This window comes from Girardinichthys multiradiatus, chromosome 10 (assembly GCF_021462225.1).
Source record: "Girardinichthys multiradiatus isolate DD_20200921_A chromosome 10, DD_fGirMul_XY1, whole genome shotgun sequence".
Classification (NCBI taxonomy): domain Eukaryota; kingdom Metazoa; phylum Chordata; class Actinopteri; order Cyprinodontiformes; family Goodeidae; genus Girardinichthys; species Girardinichthys multiradiatus.
The window spans coordinates 12,660,833-12,680,398 of record NC_061803.1 but is presented as its reverse complement, the minus strand read 5'-3'; the positions used below and the strand labels follow the sequence as shown (position 1 = coordinate 12,680,398).

The 19,566-nt window shown below is 38.0% G+C and overlaps 2 protein-coding genes across 3 annotated transcripts in view; both read right to left on the bottom strand.

Annotated features, from left to right (window-relative positions):
* Window positions 1-5,932, bottom strand: part of ldb3b (LIM domain binding 3b) — a 29,274-nt gene extending 23,342 nt beyond the window's left edge. Inside the window, exons 1-2 of one of the 2 annotated variants that reach the window (XM_047377677.1) lie at window positions 5,633-5,932; window positions 999-1,150 (exon numbers count right to left, since the gene is read on the bottom strand). In XM_047377677.1, coding sequence (XP_047233633.1) covers window positions 999-1,150; window positions 5,633-5,728 — 248 coding nt within the window. In that variant the 5' untranslated portion in view covers window positions 5,729-5,932. The remainder of the gene's footprint in view (window positions 1-998; window positions 1,151-5,632) is intronic. The other variant, XM_047377676.1, reaches the window with a different exon arrangement.
* A 1,746-nt stretch (window positions 5,933-7,678) lies between these two features.
* Window positions 7,679-19,566, bottom strand: part of LOC124875677 (melanopsin-A-like) — a 59,388-nt gene continuing 47,500 nt past the window's right edge. Inside the window, exons 10-11 of the mRNA XM_047377975.1 lie at window positions 13,664-13,735; window positions 7,679-11,971 (exon numbers count right to left, since the gene is read on the bottom strand). Of these exons, the coding sequence (XP_047233931.1) occupies window positions 11,771-11,971; window positions 13,664-13,735 (273 nt within the window). The 3' untranslated portion in view covers window positions 7,679-11,770. The remainder of the gene's footprint in view (window positions 11,972-13,663; window positions 13,736-19,566) is intronic.

The following is a 19,566-nucleotide window of genomic DNA, read 5'->3' as shown; positions in this document are numbered from 1 at the left end:
ACACAACGTCCATAGACATTAAAAAATGAACGCCCGTTGAGCTTCTTAACTGTACACTAAGGTCACCATTACTAGGAATAAAATCTACATATAATTGCAACCAGATATTAACATACAATGTATAAGAAGACACTAAATCAAACCAAAAGTAAATTTAAATTTAAAAGTTTGCTGCCAGAGTTATGTCTTCTTTCAAACCAATGTCGGAACAGGACTCATTTCGTGTAAAAAACCACATTCTTGTATTAGCTTCTGCCAGCATCTTCACAATGTATTCTCCTTTTGTTCTGTGGCTGATTCTAACACACCCGTTTTTGGACATCTTCTTCTAAAATAGTATGATGGCTGGACATTCCCATTTTGTTATTTTGTACTTGCACATAATTGTTTGAACACATTCAGGCATTTTGAATTTGAACCAAAGGATTAACCATACTTGTACAAATGTATATACCAATGTACACAAAAACATTTCATCTAAATCGGTGAATGGAAAAATTCTTCTTTTGTCAGGAAAACCAAGTTTCTAAACATCTTTCTGTTGCTTTTAAGAACAAAATTACCACTTCCAACCTGGCGGATGCGCTGATGTACTGTTTGAAGTGGGCAACGAAGCCAACGAGGTGTCTATGCATCTATGCTCATGCTAACAACAGTAAACTATAACCACATGCTCCACGCTTCTATCCTCGGTTTGTTTTCTGTGACTGAGTTACCTCACCACATATGGCATAGCTACTCCATATCATTCTAGCTCACTTTTGTATGAAAGAAATCAAGTTATATTTGTTAGGAACATTTCAAATAGACAGATATACAAATTAATTTTGAGAAACAGTTACCTCATGTGGACAAGTCCCTAAAATCTTCAAGCTGTACCAAATTATTTTGTAATTTACATGTATACAAGAAAATGTTTGGATAGGGCACCGAAACTGGGTGGAATTCTGTGTGTTTGAGTGGTTGCTTTTTGTTTCGCTGGCGTGTTGCTTGCTTACTTCTGCATGGCGAGTGTAAGTTTGTTGATTGCTGACTTGATCTTGTTCTGGGCCTCCAGGTGGCTCATCCCCTCGGTGCTGACCCCATCGATGGCTGAGATGATGTCGCCCTGGGCCACGGTGCCACCTGCTGCCTTGCTGCCAGGAGTTATCTGTGAAGATTAAACATCCAGACAAAGTTTCAGGTAAATTACATGGTTATCCTTGACCCCTCAACACACATGCATTCTTTTTGACACATATTCATGAGAGCTGTACCTCTAACATAGTTCATATTACCCACAAAAACCTCTAAAATCAAATTGTATACTTGCCATATGTCCTTTGTTGGGGGATCTGAATCTTAGAAAGCTCATTTTATTTTTCTAAATTCATAGATGGCTGCGATTATGTGTATTTCAAAGTCTTCTTTGTAAACGTAAAGAAAAACTGGTTATTAAAAAAAACAAACAGCCTTTAATAGAGTCATACACTAAATAATAAAATATGCAATTTATATGGCAAAGCTGTGGTCAAAATGCATGTATCAACTGTGATATTTTAGGTACACAGGACTTTTTTATGGGATGGTACAGAAGTTTTTTGTGGGAATCTTCTGATTTATTTGTAGTATACATAGCAGAGCTGAAACAGTAATATAGTTAAAATTTAATCTGGATTTGAATTTACTGGGAGAAATATAGTTTGCTTCTAACTTGACATTTATTTTTATTCCTGTTTTAGGTCGGAATCACCAGCGTTATTTAAATTTGCTAAATGCCAGAAAAATTTGCTACTTTTTATCACTTTGTTAAAAGTCAGAAGCTTAAATATGTTTAGATTGCTATGACTTTAAGCACTTTGGGAAAGCTCAGATGGTGATATCGTGGCTTTGTAAGAAGTCGGTACATCTGTGGATGTATTCATCCTTGTGTAACACCATGTGAAATGAACTGAGGAAGAGAACTGTGGACCTCAAAAAGTATAATTCATACTTGGGAACAATTTTCAGATGTCTCAAGGTGTCACGTATCTGTTCAGGCAATTGTATTCAAGTATAAAAAGCATGGGAATGTCCAGCCATCAAAGCATTCAGGAAAGAGACGGGTTCTGTGTCCCAGAACGTGTTTTTGTGCAAATTGTCAGAATCAACCACAGAACAAAAGCAAAAGACCTTATTAAAATACTGGCTAATGCTGGTAAGAGAGCATCAAGTCCTGTACAAACATGGGTTGAAGGGCCACTAAGTAAGGAACAAGCCATGACTCCAAAAACTCAAAAGAAATGGGGTTTTGCCATAATGACCACTGTTACGTTTGGAGGATAAAGGAAGAAACTTGCAAGCATAAGAACACCATCCAAATTGAAAAGTGCAGGAGGTTCAGCATCGTGTTTTGGTGGTCTTTTGCTACACAAGGGACTGTTAATAATAAATGGCATCAGAGGAAAGAACATTTAATGGAAATTTCAAGACAGCCACAAAGCTGAAGCTTAAGGACAAATTGGTCTTCAAGTGGGGCCTGACCCTAATTATACCAACAAATTAGGTACAAAATGGCTTAAGGACAATAAAGTCATCACAAAGCCCTGAACTCAGTCCCATAGACTGGGACAGAGCTGAAAAGGTGTGTTAGCAAGGCAGCCTACAAACCTGACTCAGTTAATCAAGTTCTGTCAGGGGGAATAAACCAAGATTCCAGCAAACAGTTTTGAGAACCAAATCATAGATGGTGGCAATAGAATGGTTATGTGTCTTTTTATATAATGCATGCAAATATCTTGTAACAACTGTATGTGACAAGAATTTGATTAATCTTAAAGTAAAACCTGGGCAGAAGGTTAAGCTGAGAGACGTATGTGTTGGTCTAGACTTACAGTCAACTCGTTAAAGAGTTAAAAATAAGAGATGCTGTTGATGCCTATGGCTTCATACTGATTGACTCTGCTGAGCCCGCTTTCATTGGCCAACACACAAACACCTGCTACTCACAATCATGCAAGATGTCCATGGCTGATTTATATAATATACATATATGTTAACCAAACAAGCTGTCTTTTCACTCAATTTCTTTAGTATCACATGTCCTTGATCATGCTCTAAAGCCTCTTTGCTTTGATCTGCTTTTTGGAGTTACCTTTGATCCGTCACAGTTTGAGTTTCAGCGATAATATCTGTTTGTGAAGACAGTGGATAAAGTGGAAATAAAAAAAGATCAAGGTGATAGCAGGTAGATAAGACAAAAAAACTCCTCTGATGAATCAAATACATGTTTGATCGTTTTTTTCAAACATTATTCTATATTATCAGAGCATCAGATATTTCACAAGACAAAGCAGGTAAGAGGATACAATATACTGTAAACAAGTTCTTTAAGATAAATGTTCTATGCTTTTTTAAAGTCAAAATACATTCAGCCAGGATACATTTTCAATTAGTCTTAACTAAATTCAGTAGCCAAACAGAGAATATAGAATTGATTTATTTTATTACGAGCCCAGAGAAAGCTTGTGAACTGACTCAGGTGACATTGCAGAGACAACATCACTGTGTTAAAAATATACACAAAATGACTGCATTTCAATCTTAAAATAACTCAAAATCAGCGGTTCGGCCACTGGTTTCCGTGCTTTAGCTAACAGCATGTAAGGAATCCACTGTCTTCATGTCTCTTTCTTTTCTTAGTTCTTGGCGAAAGCAGACAGAAATCCAACCGCGGAGGAGTTACGTCAAACTGTAATGCCACCCTGAGCTGTCACGTCAAGCCACAGTGCTTTATGTTACGTTAACCTGCCGGGGTCCATCACAACCAGGAGGGAGGGGGGAGAGCACATTTGATGAATCAATGTCATATGGCCAGCGATGAAAAACCCTCAAAGACTGAGATCAGAGGATAAACAAACAAATGTCAGCAGCTGGGATCGCTGGCTGAAGAACACGGAGGTGGGATTGCTGCAAAGGGTTAGGGTTGCCCCTTCCACAGGTGAGCATCCCATCTTCATTCTCTCGCCTCCTTCATCCAATCTAGTCTAGGTGCAACTCCAGAGGCTGAACGTAAAACTGACGAGCAGCGAGGAATTAAGCTTACTAAAGGTAACACAAGCTGTCATTAGCCTCTAGACACTCCTTACTTCTTTCCTGCCCCTCCATCCATTTCTCCTCTCATGCTATTTAAAGCCAATACTGTTAATATAGCAGCAGACATGCCAAAGAGTGACCAAAGTCCCGCTCAACTGGGATTTGCTGGTAGATTATACTTTAATCTAAATTTATTGTTACTGTGGTGTTACTATGGGTCACTGCCTAGGGTGCAACACTCTGGCGGGGCAGCACAGGAATATAAAATGGAAAATAAAGCTGTCAGTTTTGCACCAGATGAGTTTTCTATTGCTTTTTTACTTGTCCAATCAGTTCGGAAAGGGCACCCTTTCTGTCTTGTGCCCAGTGTAAACATCGTTTGAAATGTTGAGATGAAATGCATCTGTTGCTGGCTAATGACACGGATTTTTCTCAGCTCCTATCAGCTTCTAATTAAAGCGCTATTTCTGCGTATGCTGAGGAGTCTTGGCTGCATTCAATCATTTCTAATTCTAAAGTACAAAACTGATCTAGCTTTATACTGAAAATATTTTGACAAAGTTCGATACCTTCCATTGAACAGATAAATACGTTTAGGGTACAAGGAGTGTCTTGCACAGAAAAACCAAACTAGTTAAAGAATATACAGTTTCTTTCATATATTATTAAATTAAAACTTTGTCAATAATGACCTTACAAAAATCTAAACTTTCATTTTAATTTAATTTAAGATTTTGCAATTAAATGTAATTAATGCATATTTATATGTAATTATTATTATTTTTAATTAGAAGTAAAGCTAGTATATCAAATCACAATATCGATGTGTGCAGAATCAAGATTGCAAATCAGAGCTTGGATGCAGTATTTGCTAGACTATAATATTTCCCGTTCAATACATTCACTTTAGGTGGACTAACTATGTAATTAATACCCACACCTGATGCACATTTTAGTGGCCAAAAGCTCACAGATATTGGTGCAGACATCCCGATGATGGTAAAAAAAAAAAGAAGAGCGAGGGAAATACGGGCAAACTGTATCGTCTTCGCAGTGTTAACCAGTGGTATCACAACTACATTATTGTCACAATACACTGCAGCGCTAATTAGAGGTATTGATTAAATCTTTGTTTTGTAGAGAAAGTTACCATCTCTGTAAAACTCACTTTTCATCAGTGCTGCTCTATTCTGGAAATGTCTCCTGAGATTTCATCGGAGCTTCCCTGTCATCATTCCATATGGTAACATTACATAATCTCTGATTGCCAGCTCCTGTTTAATCACACCTTTCTGCACGCACAATGCACCAGCTATGTGTTTGAACTTGCATAAATGTGAGCAAATAATTACATGAGGACACACTTGGATTTGCACTATTCAAAACTTTGGTCCTAGATTTTTATACTGCACAATTTTGGAGATTCAATAGGTTGACATGAGCTGTTTTTCATTGAAACCAATCATGTCAAATCACCAAACACATATGAAGGCCAACACAACACAATACTTGTTGCTTTTTTTTAAATTTCCCACTTATTTTTCGGCATATGTCAGCCTGTGAGGGTATCTCTCCTTACCCTGGAGATGGTGAGGGGCATGTTGAAGTCCTTTCCTCCCTGTAGTCTGAAGCCATATGGAGCCGGGCCATTCAGAGTCACTGTGTATGTACTCATCTTCTGTTTAATGTCAGCACTCCTCCTGCTAACAACTCCTTTTGTTGATGCACTTTCTCCCCCTTATGCCTTGTTGCTGCTTATTCTTTTCGTCCCAGACTTCAGTGCCCTGGTGGGTGCTGGCTCTTCCACCGTCAGTTACTGGCTTCACAGCAGTCCCTTCTCGTCTGAGTCCAGCTCTCAGGACAAACACCACAGGGGGCGTTGGTGGTGGGTAGGTGGGTGGGTCAGGTGCTGTGGAACCTGTGAGACACACGAAATGGACACACACACACACACAGGGGCACGCACACAAACACACACATACAGAAACAAAATGCAGAGTGAAGCTGAGCCAGAGTAGATAAACTGAGTCTGATCCTGAAACCAAAAACTCTCAAGAAACACCAAGTCTGTGAGGACTGCAATCCTTAAAAGTTACTTTTAACACAAAATTGAGATGGTGAATGGAGAAGAATTTATGGTGAGGTTGAGAGACACAGGCTAAGAATAGCAGAGCAACAGAGACATGGGGGCCCTGGCCCCGTATAAGGTCTGTAACACGAAGCCCCAGAATGCTTTACTGCCCGATTCACGTCGCTAATATAGACCCCTCTTACTGCAACACATTCTTTCTCGCTCTCTCACTTAGTGCTATCGCTCAGTGCTGCCAGCACCTTATTATCTGTAATCAGGTTTTTTGTGTGTCAATGTTTTCTGCAGGCCAGAATTTATTCTGCTTAAGAGAGGAAACAAAACCCACCCGGGGCTGATTCCCTGGAAACACACTCATCAGGCTGTTGTGGCCGCCGACTCTTTGTAGGTCTGTGGGTGTGTGTGTCATATGGAGTGGTTTAACTAGCAGTCAACCACAGTTGTTAAGGTTAAATGAAGAGAGAGCACACAGATTGTTTTAATGGGTGGTTGCAAGCTATCCTTTTCTAAATGTCACATACAGGTATTACTGGGATTCTGTCACCTGCACCCACTCATTTAAAATCAAAGGCTGTGCACAGATCTGATGTTACAAAGCAGATTTCTTGTGCTCATTTCAGCTCTTCATAAAGTTCTCAGCAAGAAAAAAAGAGTAATACATTTTCATAAAATGTCAATGTATTTCCGTTTCAATGTTCAGGAAAATTGAGTCTATTTTATATGAATCCCTTTGGACTGAAATGCATGCTCATCCAACAGTTGAACACTATAGTACTGCATTATTATTTTGTGTATTATTTTGTGTTGTAACACCAAACATATTGTTTTTCATACACAAACTCTTAAGACCTCTACCTCTTTAACAAAGTAAGATGTTTTCTCAGAAACGTAGTGTTTCTTATTCTAGTGAAGAGTGCAACTTGCACCTTCTACGGAGCAGAACATCCTTATTTTAAAATGTTTGCTTGGAATAGAATTTAACCCATTTTTCTTCCACCACAGCAGAACTGAAAGAAGGACATTTAAAACTCTTCTACAATACCTTAACTCTCCCCACTTTGGACCAAAAACCCCAAAGCATATGGTTCTCCCTCACTCTGAAACCGACCTTTACCAAAAACAGTGTACACAATAAAAACACATAAACTTCAGAATTTAATGTGAGACAATTTAATAAAATAGTTCCAGCAGCTGCTGTAAAATAGTGTTTCATGGTGATTTTCGTCTCCCCAGAACAACACGACAGGAGCTCATTATGCTGGGTCCAAGATGGTATGGTCATAATGGCTCCGTCAGCCTGGGGCATGAAGGAATGACTCTAAAACGCCAAGTTTAACAGGTGTCTAGTCCAGGCAGTCCAAAGATACATTTTCTGCTAAAAAACCATTGGCCACCCACCCTTTCTTTCACCACCCTGGGCAACTACCCTTATGGCCCATTTCAGAAACCACCACTGTTTGAGTAAAAATATAAAATATGAAAAAGTCTTAAATATTAAAAAGGTGTCACTAAGACATAAAGACTCCAACAACGCTGAAGAATTTGGCATAATTTTTATAGAAAAATAAATAGAAACAACACAAACATTTTGTACAGAGACAACATCACAGAAATCATCACTTCAATAAAACAGAATTTAAATGCAATACATCTAAAATATTCATACAGAATCTGTCAACATGACAACAATTTACCGATACTGTTCATAATATATGTAATTTTTACAGATTTACTGATAAAAATGCTAAAAAGGACAAGTGTAAATACATTTTGATCATCGTTTCACCATAGTGTCAACATTGTGTCTGATTTTAATTTAAAGTGTGAAGAAGACAGTCACCGTACAATCATAGTCAATGATGCAGCATTCATAGTAATCTCAACCGAACCTGCAATGTACATAAGTGGAAAGAAAGAGCTTTGAAATAGTGAGCCTAAATTGATTAAAAGAATAAAATTAATTTGGAAGCTATCATTTAGGTAATAACACAGATTTGGTCTTACAGAGAAGGCAAATATGTACAGAGTCAGGTTCAGTATGCTCCCAAGCCCGACCTGGACCATATGATGTCCTTAGAAATAATTGACCATCACAGGAACAATGGTTTATATTTATTTTGTACTTTTACATATTATTCACCGTGGCCTGTCAAGAGATTTATATTCTTCAGCCTGAGTAGGTGCGCAAAAAACAAATATTGGGACTATCTTAGTTATAATTGCAAAATTGATGTGTATTTTGTTTTACAATACCCTTTTAATACTCTAAGGAGTTAAAAGGCCTTATTTCACCAGCAAATAGCATTAGATTACCGAAAGCTACTGGTGCATAAATGAAGAGCACTTTCACATTTTTATGTTTCCAAATTGATCCTCGTACGTCAGAAATTAGACAGTATAAGCCAGTGTCACCAAACAGCATGAAAGGATATGTAATTCCCTGCCATAGAGTACATAATTGTTTGAAGGATCTAAATTTGTTTGATGAAGCAGAATAATAAAAATCTGATTTTACAGTTTGCAATGAAAAATAATACAGTACGTTCAATTAAATTCAGTTTATCTATATAGTGCTGATTCACAACAAATGTCTCAAGGCACTTTACAAACACTAGTTTAGTTCAATCATAAAGACAAGTCAATTAGATACAATCCTATAGACCAAACGAATTGGTGAAATGTTTTCTATATAAGGAAACTCAGCACAATGCATTGTGTCGTTGACTTTGCAGCAATCCCTCATACTGAGCATGCATGTGGTGACAGTGGAAAGGAAAGCCTCCCTTTAACAGGAAGAAACGTTCAGCAGAACCAGGCTCCATATGACCATAGTCAGTTAAACAAACGATCTCTAAAGCCTGACTTTAACTCGAGGTTAATTAATTCTCTCTCATTTAATTTGTCTTTTTTATTTAATTATTTAACTTTATTATCTGTCTGGCAAATGTCTTTACATTGCTCATATCTCACTCTGGTGTTTCTTTTGTCACAATGATCTTTCCTCCGTCCTACATTAAATATGACATTTTGTTCCAGTTGTCTAATTTTATATTATATATTAGGAAAATTAAAAAGCTATAACTAACACATGGTACAAATTCAGTAAAAAATCTCCAATTAAGCACTTTTTGCTATCTGATATACTGTATATATGTTTTCTAATATATACTAAATAAATTCCTCCTTGTATTTGTTTGTAAAGGTTGTTTACATGTATGCTTTTTGTTCTGACTTCTGATAACATCTGATTGATCAGTGAGCTCTCAGATTAGGCTCTTTTGGGCTGAGAATTAACTGTAGTTGAACGACATCTAACGGTATTCTTACTTTAAACGTTTTATATATGTATTTAAAGTACATATGTATATATATATCCCACAGTAGTAAAATGTAACATTTAAATTGACTTTAAATTATCACAAACAAGAGCTTGGTTTGACGGCATGAATCATTTTTTAGGACTTAAATTTTTTCTTATGGAAGTACTGCATATTTCCATGTTCTTAGTAGTTAGGTACATAGCTAGAAAATTCCTATAAAGTATAGGTCATACACAATGTGCAAAATGTATCACAAGACTGAGATTTTTAGTCACCAAATTATGTTTCTTACCAAAAAACATCCAAAAGAACAAACCACTTGGGTTAAGTACAGGAAAAAATACTCAGAAAACAAAACTTATGGTGAAATACATTCTGTAAATAACACCATGTTTTTTAAATAATGCCAATTTTTTTAACAATCCTTGACACAGTGATTTCAAGGCTAGAATTTGTTCCTTTCAGCTTTGAGGTAAATCATCTTCAGTGACAATGATATGAAAAGGGAAAGCATCCTTCTGCAAATTAGGCATGGGCCAGTGTGTCTCTGGTGCTATGATAATGAGTAAAACTACCACAATTTTATAATGGGAATTAAAGAAAAAACTAAAATAAAAAAATATAGTAAACTAATTAGTTTTACTTGAAAGTAGGAGAGATAGTACTCTTATACTGCTGTTAAAATCACAAAACGATAGTCTTATTCAATAAATTAGAATATGTTTTCCAATGAGGCTCCTTTGTCAGATTAAAAGTACGTTTTAAAAAATAACCTATGAGCAGGTATTAAACATACCTTTCATAAAGCCCACACTTCTGTATTAAAAATGTTTTTATTGGTCTGAGGAAATAACATTAATCTGCTCTATTTAAAGGAGTACCCTACAATAAATGCATATTCTGTAAAGCACAGTAAAGAAGCGCTGTGTCTTTGTTATCAGCTCTAGTGTGGTGTTTGGCATTTTAATAAGACCCACAGGTCCAGTTCAACCTGAAATAGAAATAGTGTCTGAATCCCAAAAAGAAATGGTCACCTTTTATTTTCAAATTTGTGTGCATTTAGTTCCACCAATATAAATGGTTTTTTCAGTTGTAAAATAAACATTTATGGTGCACAGAATGACTATTGAGCAGTTTAGCTAGTGCCTTGCTTGTATGGCTGATAGCAGTAGCCTGTTTATTTTACTTTATTTATTTTACCAACAGAATGTATTGGTATATTATGATACATAAAAGAATAATAATTCTAATATTTGTTCATGTTGCTATTTTTTCAATGCAGAGATTGGCATTCATAGCTTAAGTGAGCTTCATACTTAAATAAGTTAAGTGAAGCTAATCAGTGGTCCCCATTAAATCATCATAATTGATTTTAGTTATTGTTTTAACTTTAATAAATCTGGTTATCGTTTTTAAGGATCTTTTGCATATGTGCGCTGTGATCGTTGCTGGTTTAACGCCTTGAATTCAACCCTTCATTAATCTGGACCGCAGCTGACGTATTGGTACAGATTGACAGATACAGACCAAGAAACAATAAATACCAATGCAAATATTGTTAGTTATTTGTTCCTGGTTTCCAGGTGGTTCCCCAATGAATTATTACTTTCAGTTTAATATCTTTAGGATTATTTAATAACTACCTTTGTATAGTTATTATTACACACTGAAAACTAATTTAGTGCACATGTGAAGACAAAAATGTGTCGAGTCAACAATCTCACCTTAAGGATCTTTTTGTAATCCAGCATTTGAGTCACTGAAAAAGTCACATCAGACCTATTCTACAGCTGGCCTTCTTGTTGCACAGAATGACAAATTTAGATTTGCTGGATAATTGTTCAAGCATGACTACAGATGTTTTTTCACCACTAGAAAAAATGCCAAATAGCTGACAATGGTACCAACAAAAAGTGGAGGTGATTTTTCCAACTTTAGTTATCATACGACACTGAGAGGTTGCAGCAACAGGCGAGGGCGATTAAGCTGCTCAGACGTCTTAGAAAACGAGCAAAGAAAACCCTGCACAGTGTTTGGCATCTCCTTAAAAGAGTTTAAACAGCAGGACTGCAAGATGCCAAGTTTTGTGACTTTTTAAAACTGCGGCTTTATTTATTAAAACTAGAAACTGGCCCATGCCTATAATACAAAAGACCAAAATCACCAACATTTTCTGTGCATTCAGGCTCACATACATTTTCACTGCATGCAAAAGTTACCAGTCTTACCTATCAAATGGCATGCTGGTAGAGGTTACTCCCAAGAAGGGAGACATGGTGACACAATACTAAACTTTACTGCAAACTGTTCATGGTAACACCGTTGTCTCCAGCCTGGCGATGTCGAGAAGCTCCTTACTAACCGGAGTGACCGTTTTGGCCACTTTGAGGCTGCCGTGGAAACCAGGAGGACTGTGCAGTATGGATGGGGAGGAAATGGAGGTGACGATGATGGATGATGTATTCCTGGACGCTGTTTTCAGTCCAGACTCCCTCGTCATAGTATCCAACTGTGAACGCAGAGAGAAGAAGAATTTCACGCATTGTGAGGGAAACTCAACATTATATGCACCATATTGCCAAAAGTATTGGGTCAGACCACCAAATCAATGAATTCCAATCATTTCATTGGCTGCAGGTGTATAATGTTTGGTGTGAAGAAACTTGACTGGCCAACACAGAGTCCTGACCTCGACCTTCTTGAACACCTTGGGGATGAATTAAAGTGGAGGCTGCAATTTTGGTTTTCTCATCTAACTATGAACACACTCCTAAATCTTACAGAAGATGTTTATAAAATAATAAATAATAACAACAAAACATTGGACCCTTTACATTAAGAATATGATGTCATCGAAGTTCATGTACTTGTAAAAGTAGACAAATACTTTTGACAACATAGTGTATGTCGAGAAGAGACCGGTGAAGGTTTAGGTGAATGAAAAATAATGAAAAGGTGCAGAAGTGGTTGCATAATTTCCCTGACACCTCAAAAGACAGATGACCATGTCACATTTTAATATATTTTGGGCCGATCTTCAAACGGTTTGCATTTACAAAAACCACATGCAAATCTAGTTGCATCCGCAAAGCTGATCTACAAACGAGATGGTAATCGGATTGCGTGTTTAAAATCAGCGGAACAGCGGGGGCAAAGTTTTTAGCATGTTTGCCTTCATGAATATGCAAAACATATGATAATGGCCCAAATGCGCAAATTCATGGTAAGGGAATATGCAAATGTAATCCTTTACCACCCGCAACGCGCACCTAATCTTGTCAGATTTGAGTTATTTATTCTTTTAAACTGAAGCCGTTCTTAAATGCAACCACTTCACTCTTTCACACTGATAGAAAAATGTTCTTTGCTATGTGTTTGGTTGTAAAATCATCACACATAAATAGATGGTGACAAGTGAGACCTTACAAGCAGAGATTTTTAAGCAAGATTTTAGTAATTTTAATTCGTAAACAGAGCAGAAATTTTATTAAAGTAGATTGGTTGGAAGGAGGCATTGATCAGACTGGCTAGAATAAGACAAAGAAAAAAGAAAAGAAAAATGGCAGCCACTTCATATCATAGCTTATGTCTATATTCTTACTGTTTCTGAAAATATTATCGTGTTTTCTTGTGAGCTATGTATTGTTACACCCTTAATTATTACAAATAATTTATATTTTGTATTTTCTTAAATAAAGTGAAGGCTATTCTTAATAATAAATTATTATTCGGAATGAAATTAAAAAAAAAGAAACTTATCCTGAGCCTAAGCATTTTCTTGAATGAGTTGGAGCAAAAACAAAAGCATGTATTTACAAACTTTTGGTGGTACTTAAAAGAGTTGATACAATAAATGTAGCCTGAATTTTAAGAAGGAAATTTCATTTCTTTATTATCTAATAAATACAGTCCAAGCAAGACATCTAATTTGCATTATTTTGTTTGTCATATCATAAAATAGAGCTTAGATTAAATAATTTGGTCCGTAATCATGAAAGGTAAATATGAATTAAAGCATGAAAATCTCATAGAACAAAGGTAAATACAAATAAAAGTCAAACCATGTCCAATAAAAATTGTTACATGAGCGACTTTCTGAGGATAAAAACACCAGACAACATTATCAAGATGAATTTGTTGATGATTTTGTTATTTTGACTGATTTAATATCTACTGCAATGAACAATTAGTGGATTCTTACACTAGCGGGCAGATGGCTGGTTGGCTGCCGGCTGATCTCCGACATGCAGATGTCTTCAGGCTCTGTCAGAGTCTGAACAGTACGCAAATAAAAACAGTTTTAGTGTCTGCTCCCCTCAAATGATCTTCTATAGATGCATCTTAGGACCAGTTGTACCAAAGACAGAGAAATCTGTTTCAACTGGGACCATTTAGGGGAAATTAGCTTGTTATGGTCACAGTGTTTCAACTCATTAATTTTCACTTACGTATAAAACGTTTACATACCCTTCCTGAAATGTAAACAAATTACACAAATACATATTTTCTGACTTTTTTTCTGCCTCATACTAATTGTTCAGGTACCTTTTTATTCAGGTTCAGCTTTAAATCATCTTGGGCACACCCCTAACATCAATTCTAGCAAATTTGAATAACCAAAAAATATATATATATACATTTAACCTATCTAAGTGATATTTCTTCATGTGACTTCTTCGGCTAAAGACAAAATTTGTAGAAATTTTAGAAAGGATCAAAATTAATTGTACAAAGGTATCAGCCTACTGTATTATACATGTTACACACTAAAGTCAGACATCAATAATTAACAATTTTCCAGGTCTGGATAAGAAAAATATAAAAAAAAACTATAATATTAGGGGAAACAAGTAGATGTCTCTCCATAACTGATAGGAAGAAAAGACCAAAACTGTTTAGGAGGGCTGCTCTGCATGTGACGACGGTGTCCTGATTCTCCTTATGTTTGAATGAAGGATCAGGGTTGCAAGTCAGAGTTTTTTTCTCGATAAAACCAAGCTTGAACTTTAAGACACAACTAGTTAGGTTTGGCCTAAAACAACACAGCAAACAGCCAAAAGGACATCATAGACACCGTGAAAAGGGTAGTTGCAGCGCCATATTCAAGGGTTATTTGTTTTCAGATTGAAGTAGGTTTCTTGGCAAAGTGGAGAAATTCATGACCCATTCATGGCCAAAAACCTAACCTTGAAGGTAGGTGTGGATGAGAGAACTTTTCTAAGTTGGGTGGGCAAATAAATACCATGTAAAGCTACTGAAAAAGACCAAATGGTGAAATTGGATCATAAAGTGATTCATGAAAGTATTAGTTTATGTATGTGCACACTTAGTGCAGCTTTTTTATTTTTAGCATTTCACAAATTTGTTTTTCGATTTAATTGTACAAGCTTAACGTCATGTTTAAAGGTGGGAAAAAGTTTTAATATGATTTATCATGGTCTTTCTTTCTAATGTCACAAAAAAAACAGGCATTTTAAGTGCGCATCAGTGTCCCATCCAGTGTATTTACATGATTTACTGATGTTATAGTGATCATGCAGTGCAGGTAGTGAGGGCAGAGGAACTGCAGCCAAACTAACGTAACTCCTGTATGGGCATAGGCTTGGATGAGATTCCCACAGAATTACTTAAAATACCACAGTTTCAAGATTTCATTGTATTTTCACAAGCATTTAAAACAAAAACGTATAACACTACGTCACTGCAATATTTTAAACTGCTGCTAAAATCATAGAAAATGTTGACTCTTACAGTTAAAATAATGTTATCTAAAATTTTTATTTTGTTTTTAAAACACAGACAAAATATAGAATAGTCATCCTGCTAAATTTAGTAGGAGATTTCAAGTGCTTATTGTGCAAATATTATACCCTTTTGCCATTCTGCTATTTATGGTAACACAAGCTGACCTAAGATGGTTAAGTACTTAGGCTATCTGCGAGAGTAGCTAGCCTGAAGTGGTCGGCATGTCTCAACAGACAGTGTTTTTTTAATGGGAGAGATAGGTGGGGCTCCTTTAGTTTCAACACCATAACTGTCTATGATTTTACAGCATGAAATATTTCCAAATTGCTGAATTAGATTTTCTAGTAAGCAAGGAAAGTGTAGGCAGTTTGCAGCAACAGGTGGGGGAGGATTAGCACCACATTAGTCTGTGCTGCATACAGGAACTTTGGCAGTTTTTGTAATTCCTCATTAAAAAGACTAGGATTGGTATGATGTAGTTTTTGTGCTTTTAAAACCTTAGCATACCTCTATAACATGAGTGGCCCATGCATGACACAGTAACAGCAATGAAGAACTCCTTCAGCAAGAGGCTCCTGCATCCCATTGCACAAAAGATTGTAACCCCTGCCAGTGCTGCCAACAATCTAAAAAACAGACCTAAACATGTCTGAGCTGTGTCACTGTAACCGCATTTACTGGTAAAGGTTGTCTACATTTTGAGCAGTAAAGGAGCTCTGTGCCTCTATCGTTACATGCAACAGATACAATGAAAGTCTAGACAGGTTTTTGTACAAAAAAGAAGCATAATTGAAGTACAATTTGCTTCACTTCACTATTCTATTCTATTCTTGTCATTTAGTGGGTTTTTGATGGACCAAAATGCAGGGAAGAACTCCTGAAGCTCGAGGTTTTCAGGTAAGATGAGTCTTTATTATCCATGGCAGGACAAAGACAGGATAGCCAACACACGAGATCGCACATAAACATAACATAACATAACATGACATAACATAAGGAACCAGCGGGGAACAACGGAAACAAACAGGCTTGAATACAAAACTGAACACCAGGGGGAACCAATGACAAACGTGACAAGACAATCGGGGGAAAACACAGAACAGGTGTGGGCTTGGGGTGCAGGGAGACAGAAAACAAAGGACCAGACCAGGTAATATTACAAAAACACAAACTCAAGAACTCAAAACACAAGCAAGTATGACATAGCCCCTCCATTTAAGGGCGGATCCCAGACGCCCACAAAACAAAAACAAAACAAGCATCCAACCAGGGTGGGTAGAAGGGGCCTCGGAGGGAGGGCAAGAGTTCATGTGGACGGCCTGGGGACCGTCCCTGACAGATCCAGAGTTGAGGCGGCCGGCCCGGAGGACGTCCTCGGCCGATCTGCATGTCGGCGACGTAGGAGCCGATGATCTGACAGCCGGCGGCGGGACCAGGAGAACCCACGGTGGTGCTCAAAGGCGCAGTGCGGAGACCGCTGGGACCTTCGGCGAGGCTGTGGAGACCTGCGGCGGAGCCGCCGAGACACAGCAGGCAGGGAGGGTGCGTCCTCGCACCATCAGGGACAGGAACAGGAAGTGGAGACAGGTCCTCCACAAACTCCTCCGGAACGGGAACCAGGGATGCAGGCAGTTCATCCTCGGAGCCCTCCAGGACAGGACCGGGAACAGGAGCAGGGAGTGGAGGCAGGTCATCCAGGAGCCCCTCACGGACAGGAACAAAGTGTGAGGGCGGCTCGGCTTGGGACACCTCCGGAACAGAACCAGGAACAGGATCGGGGTGTGGAGGCAGTTCATCCAAGGACCCCTCTGGAACTAAACCAGGAATGGGATCGGGGTGTGGAGGCGGTTCATCCATGAACCCCTCTGGAACTGGACCTGGAACAGGATTAGGAGTTGGAAGCAGTGGCGATGGCTGATCAGGAGCTGAACCCTGAGCTGGAAAGCCGCCTCCAAATTCAGTGGAGAGGCGAGCGGAGGAGGGGGCAGGAGGCCTCCTGATTGAAGCGTCGATTTCTCCCAGGGCCTTTTGCCGCTCGGCCTCAATGGTGTGGTGGAACCCAAGGATCTGGAAAAAAATCCTTCCTCACCTCGAGCCAGTCTTAAAGGCTGCCAGCTATTTCCAGCCTTCTCCATGGAGAGCTGGGTGAGGAAGCAAGGTGGGAAAATAATTTGACCAGAATCTCACCCCTCTTGAATTCCCTCACCATTCCTCCCACTTCGTCCCGTTGGCTGGTTCCTCCTGTCATATAGTGGGTTTTGATGGACCAGAATGCAGAGAAGAACTCCTGAAGCTCCAGGTTTGAAGGTAAGATGAGTCTTTATTATCCATGGCAGGACACAGACAGGGTAGCCAACACACGAGATCGCACATAAACATAACATAACATAACATAACATAAGGAACCAGCGGGGAACAAAGGAAACAAACAGGCTTAAATACAAAACTGAACACCAGGAGGAACCAATGACAAACGTGACCAGACAATCAGGGGAAAACACAGAACAGGTGTGGGCTTGGGGTGCAGGGAGACAGAAAACAAAGGACCAGACCAGGTAATATTGCAAAAACACAAGCAGGTATGACAAGACAATTCAATTATATTCTATTCAATTCTATTCTATTATATTCGTACCACATTACAGTACAAACAGCAGATTTTAAACATCCTATATTCAGTGTTGGTTATCTGTGGAGCTAACATGGTACTAGAAGAGGACATAAAAAGGATGTTAAAAAAAACCCTTAAACAGATTTACTACAGATGGATAAATTCGTACTTTTTAGACTTGAATACCTTCTTAAGAAATTATCATACCAAGGTAAAACTACTGACATCACATTAATTGAGGAGCAGAAAAGCAGAAAAGACACTATACAGCTTACTTTAAATCCAAAACAAGTCATACTCTGTCAGGGTTTGGACTTTGTTTGTGTTTAGTCACTTTTTATGTTTATATTTAGTATTTTGGTAGTTGTGGTTGTTTTGGTTACTTCCTCTCACTCCTGATTGTTTATTTCCTCCGTAGTGTTGGCACCCTCCACGTTCATTGCTCCTTTTGTTATTGTTGCTTTCTTAGTTTTGACTTAGTATCGTTTTCTCGGTGTTATTGTTATTATAATTTATTATTGTAGTGCTCTGTTTTCATTGTATTTCCTAGTTCAATTTCCCGTTTAGTATCTTTGTGTTTATTTATTGTTTGGTAATTGTTCTCTTTTATATTCTACTAGGTTACTAGTCTTATTTTCTCTGTGTTAGTTTTATCTTAATTCTCCAGCCCCCCTGGTTAGGTTGTGTTTACTTATTGTTTATATTTTGTTTGTTTACATTCTAGTCCTCATGTTCTCTGCTTCCCTTCCAGTCTATTCAGTCAGTGTGCTTTAGGTTTGTTTACTTTTGTAGTCAGGGTTTCTTTATGGTTTTGCTAGTTCTTAGGTTGTTGTGTTCTCTCTGTTTTCTCTGTTTTCTTTAGTTCATGTTTATTCTGATTCTTATGCTTTATTTATCTTGGTCTATAGTTTCATTTAGGTCTGCTCACTGTCGTGTTAATTAGTCCCTTTCCTCATGCTTTAGTTTTATTAGGTTCACCTGCTCCCTCTGCCTTCCTGCCTCCTTGCCTCACCTGTTCTTAGTTCCTTTGATTACCTGCCTTTGTTCTCCCTCAGTATATTAGTTGGTTTTGTTTCATTGTCCTTTGCTGGTTCCTCCCCATCACACCCCTGGTTATGTTCAGTGTTTTGCTACGGTCCTGCAGTGAATTCGAGTAAGTGTTGGATTATCCACATGCCTGTACCTGCAGTGTGTTTGCTACATTTTGCTTCACCTTATAACCTGTAAAAATAAACCGAAGACCTATTCACAATGCGGCTACCGAACTCTTGTCTGCACTTTGGTCCACCCCAAAACCACAACGTGACATACTCCAAGCTGAACAAATGCTTATAAACTTCCAATAAAGCAACATGAGGATAAGCAATCCCCATAATGGTATTGTTATGAAGTAACTATTATAGTAACATAAATAAGATACATCAGTGTTTCATGGGTAAAGGTCTGATGTGTGTTTTAGGGACAGTGCTGCCCATAATGTTACAGCGGGATGCAAACGATTCCTAAAACTTTGTTACACTATCGGTGTTTTGGTTGACAGGCTTAGATCTACCTCCTCAGCTCAACACTAAGGGAAGCTCACCTCTTAAAAACATGTGTCATGTTTCATGTCTTTGCGCATTAGAGTCTGGTATCTCTCCTTCATAGCTGATATACTGGAATCTTGATGTGTTGCCATGTGAGCAACAACCAATATTAAATGATCAAAAATTGATCATTTATACGTTGAGTGAGAATTGGTATCCCTG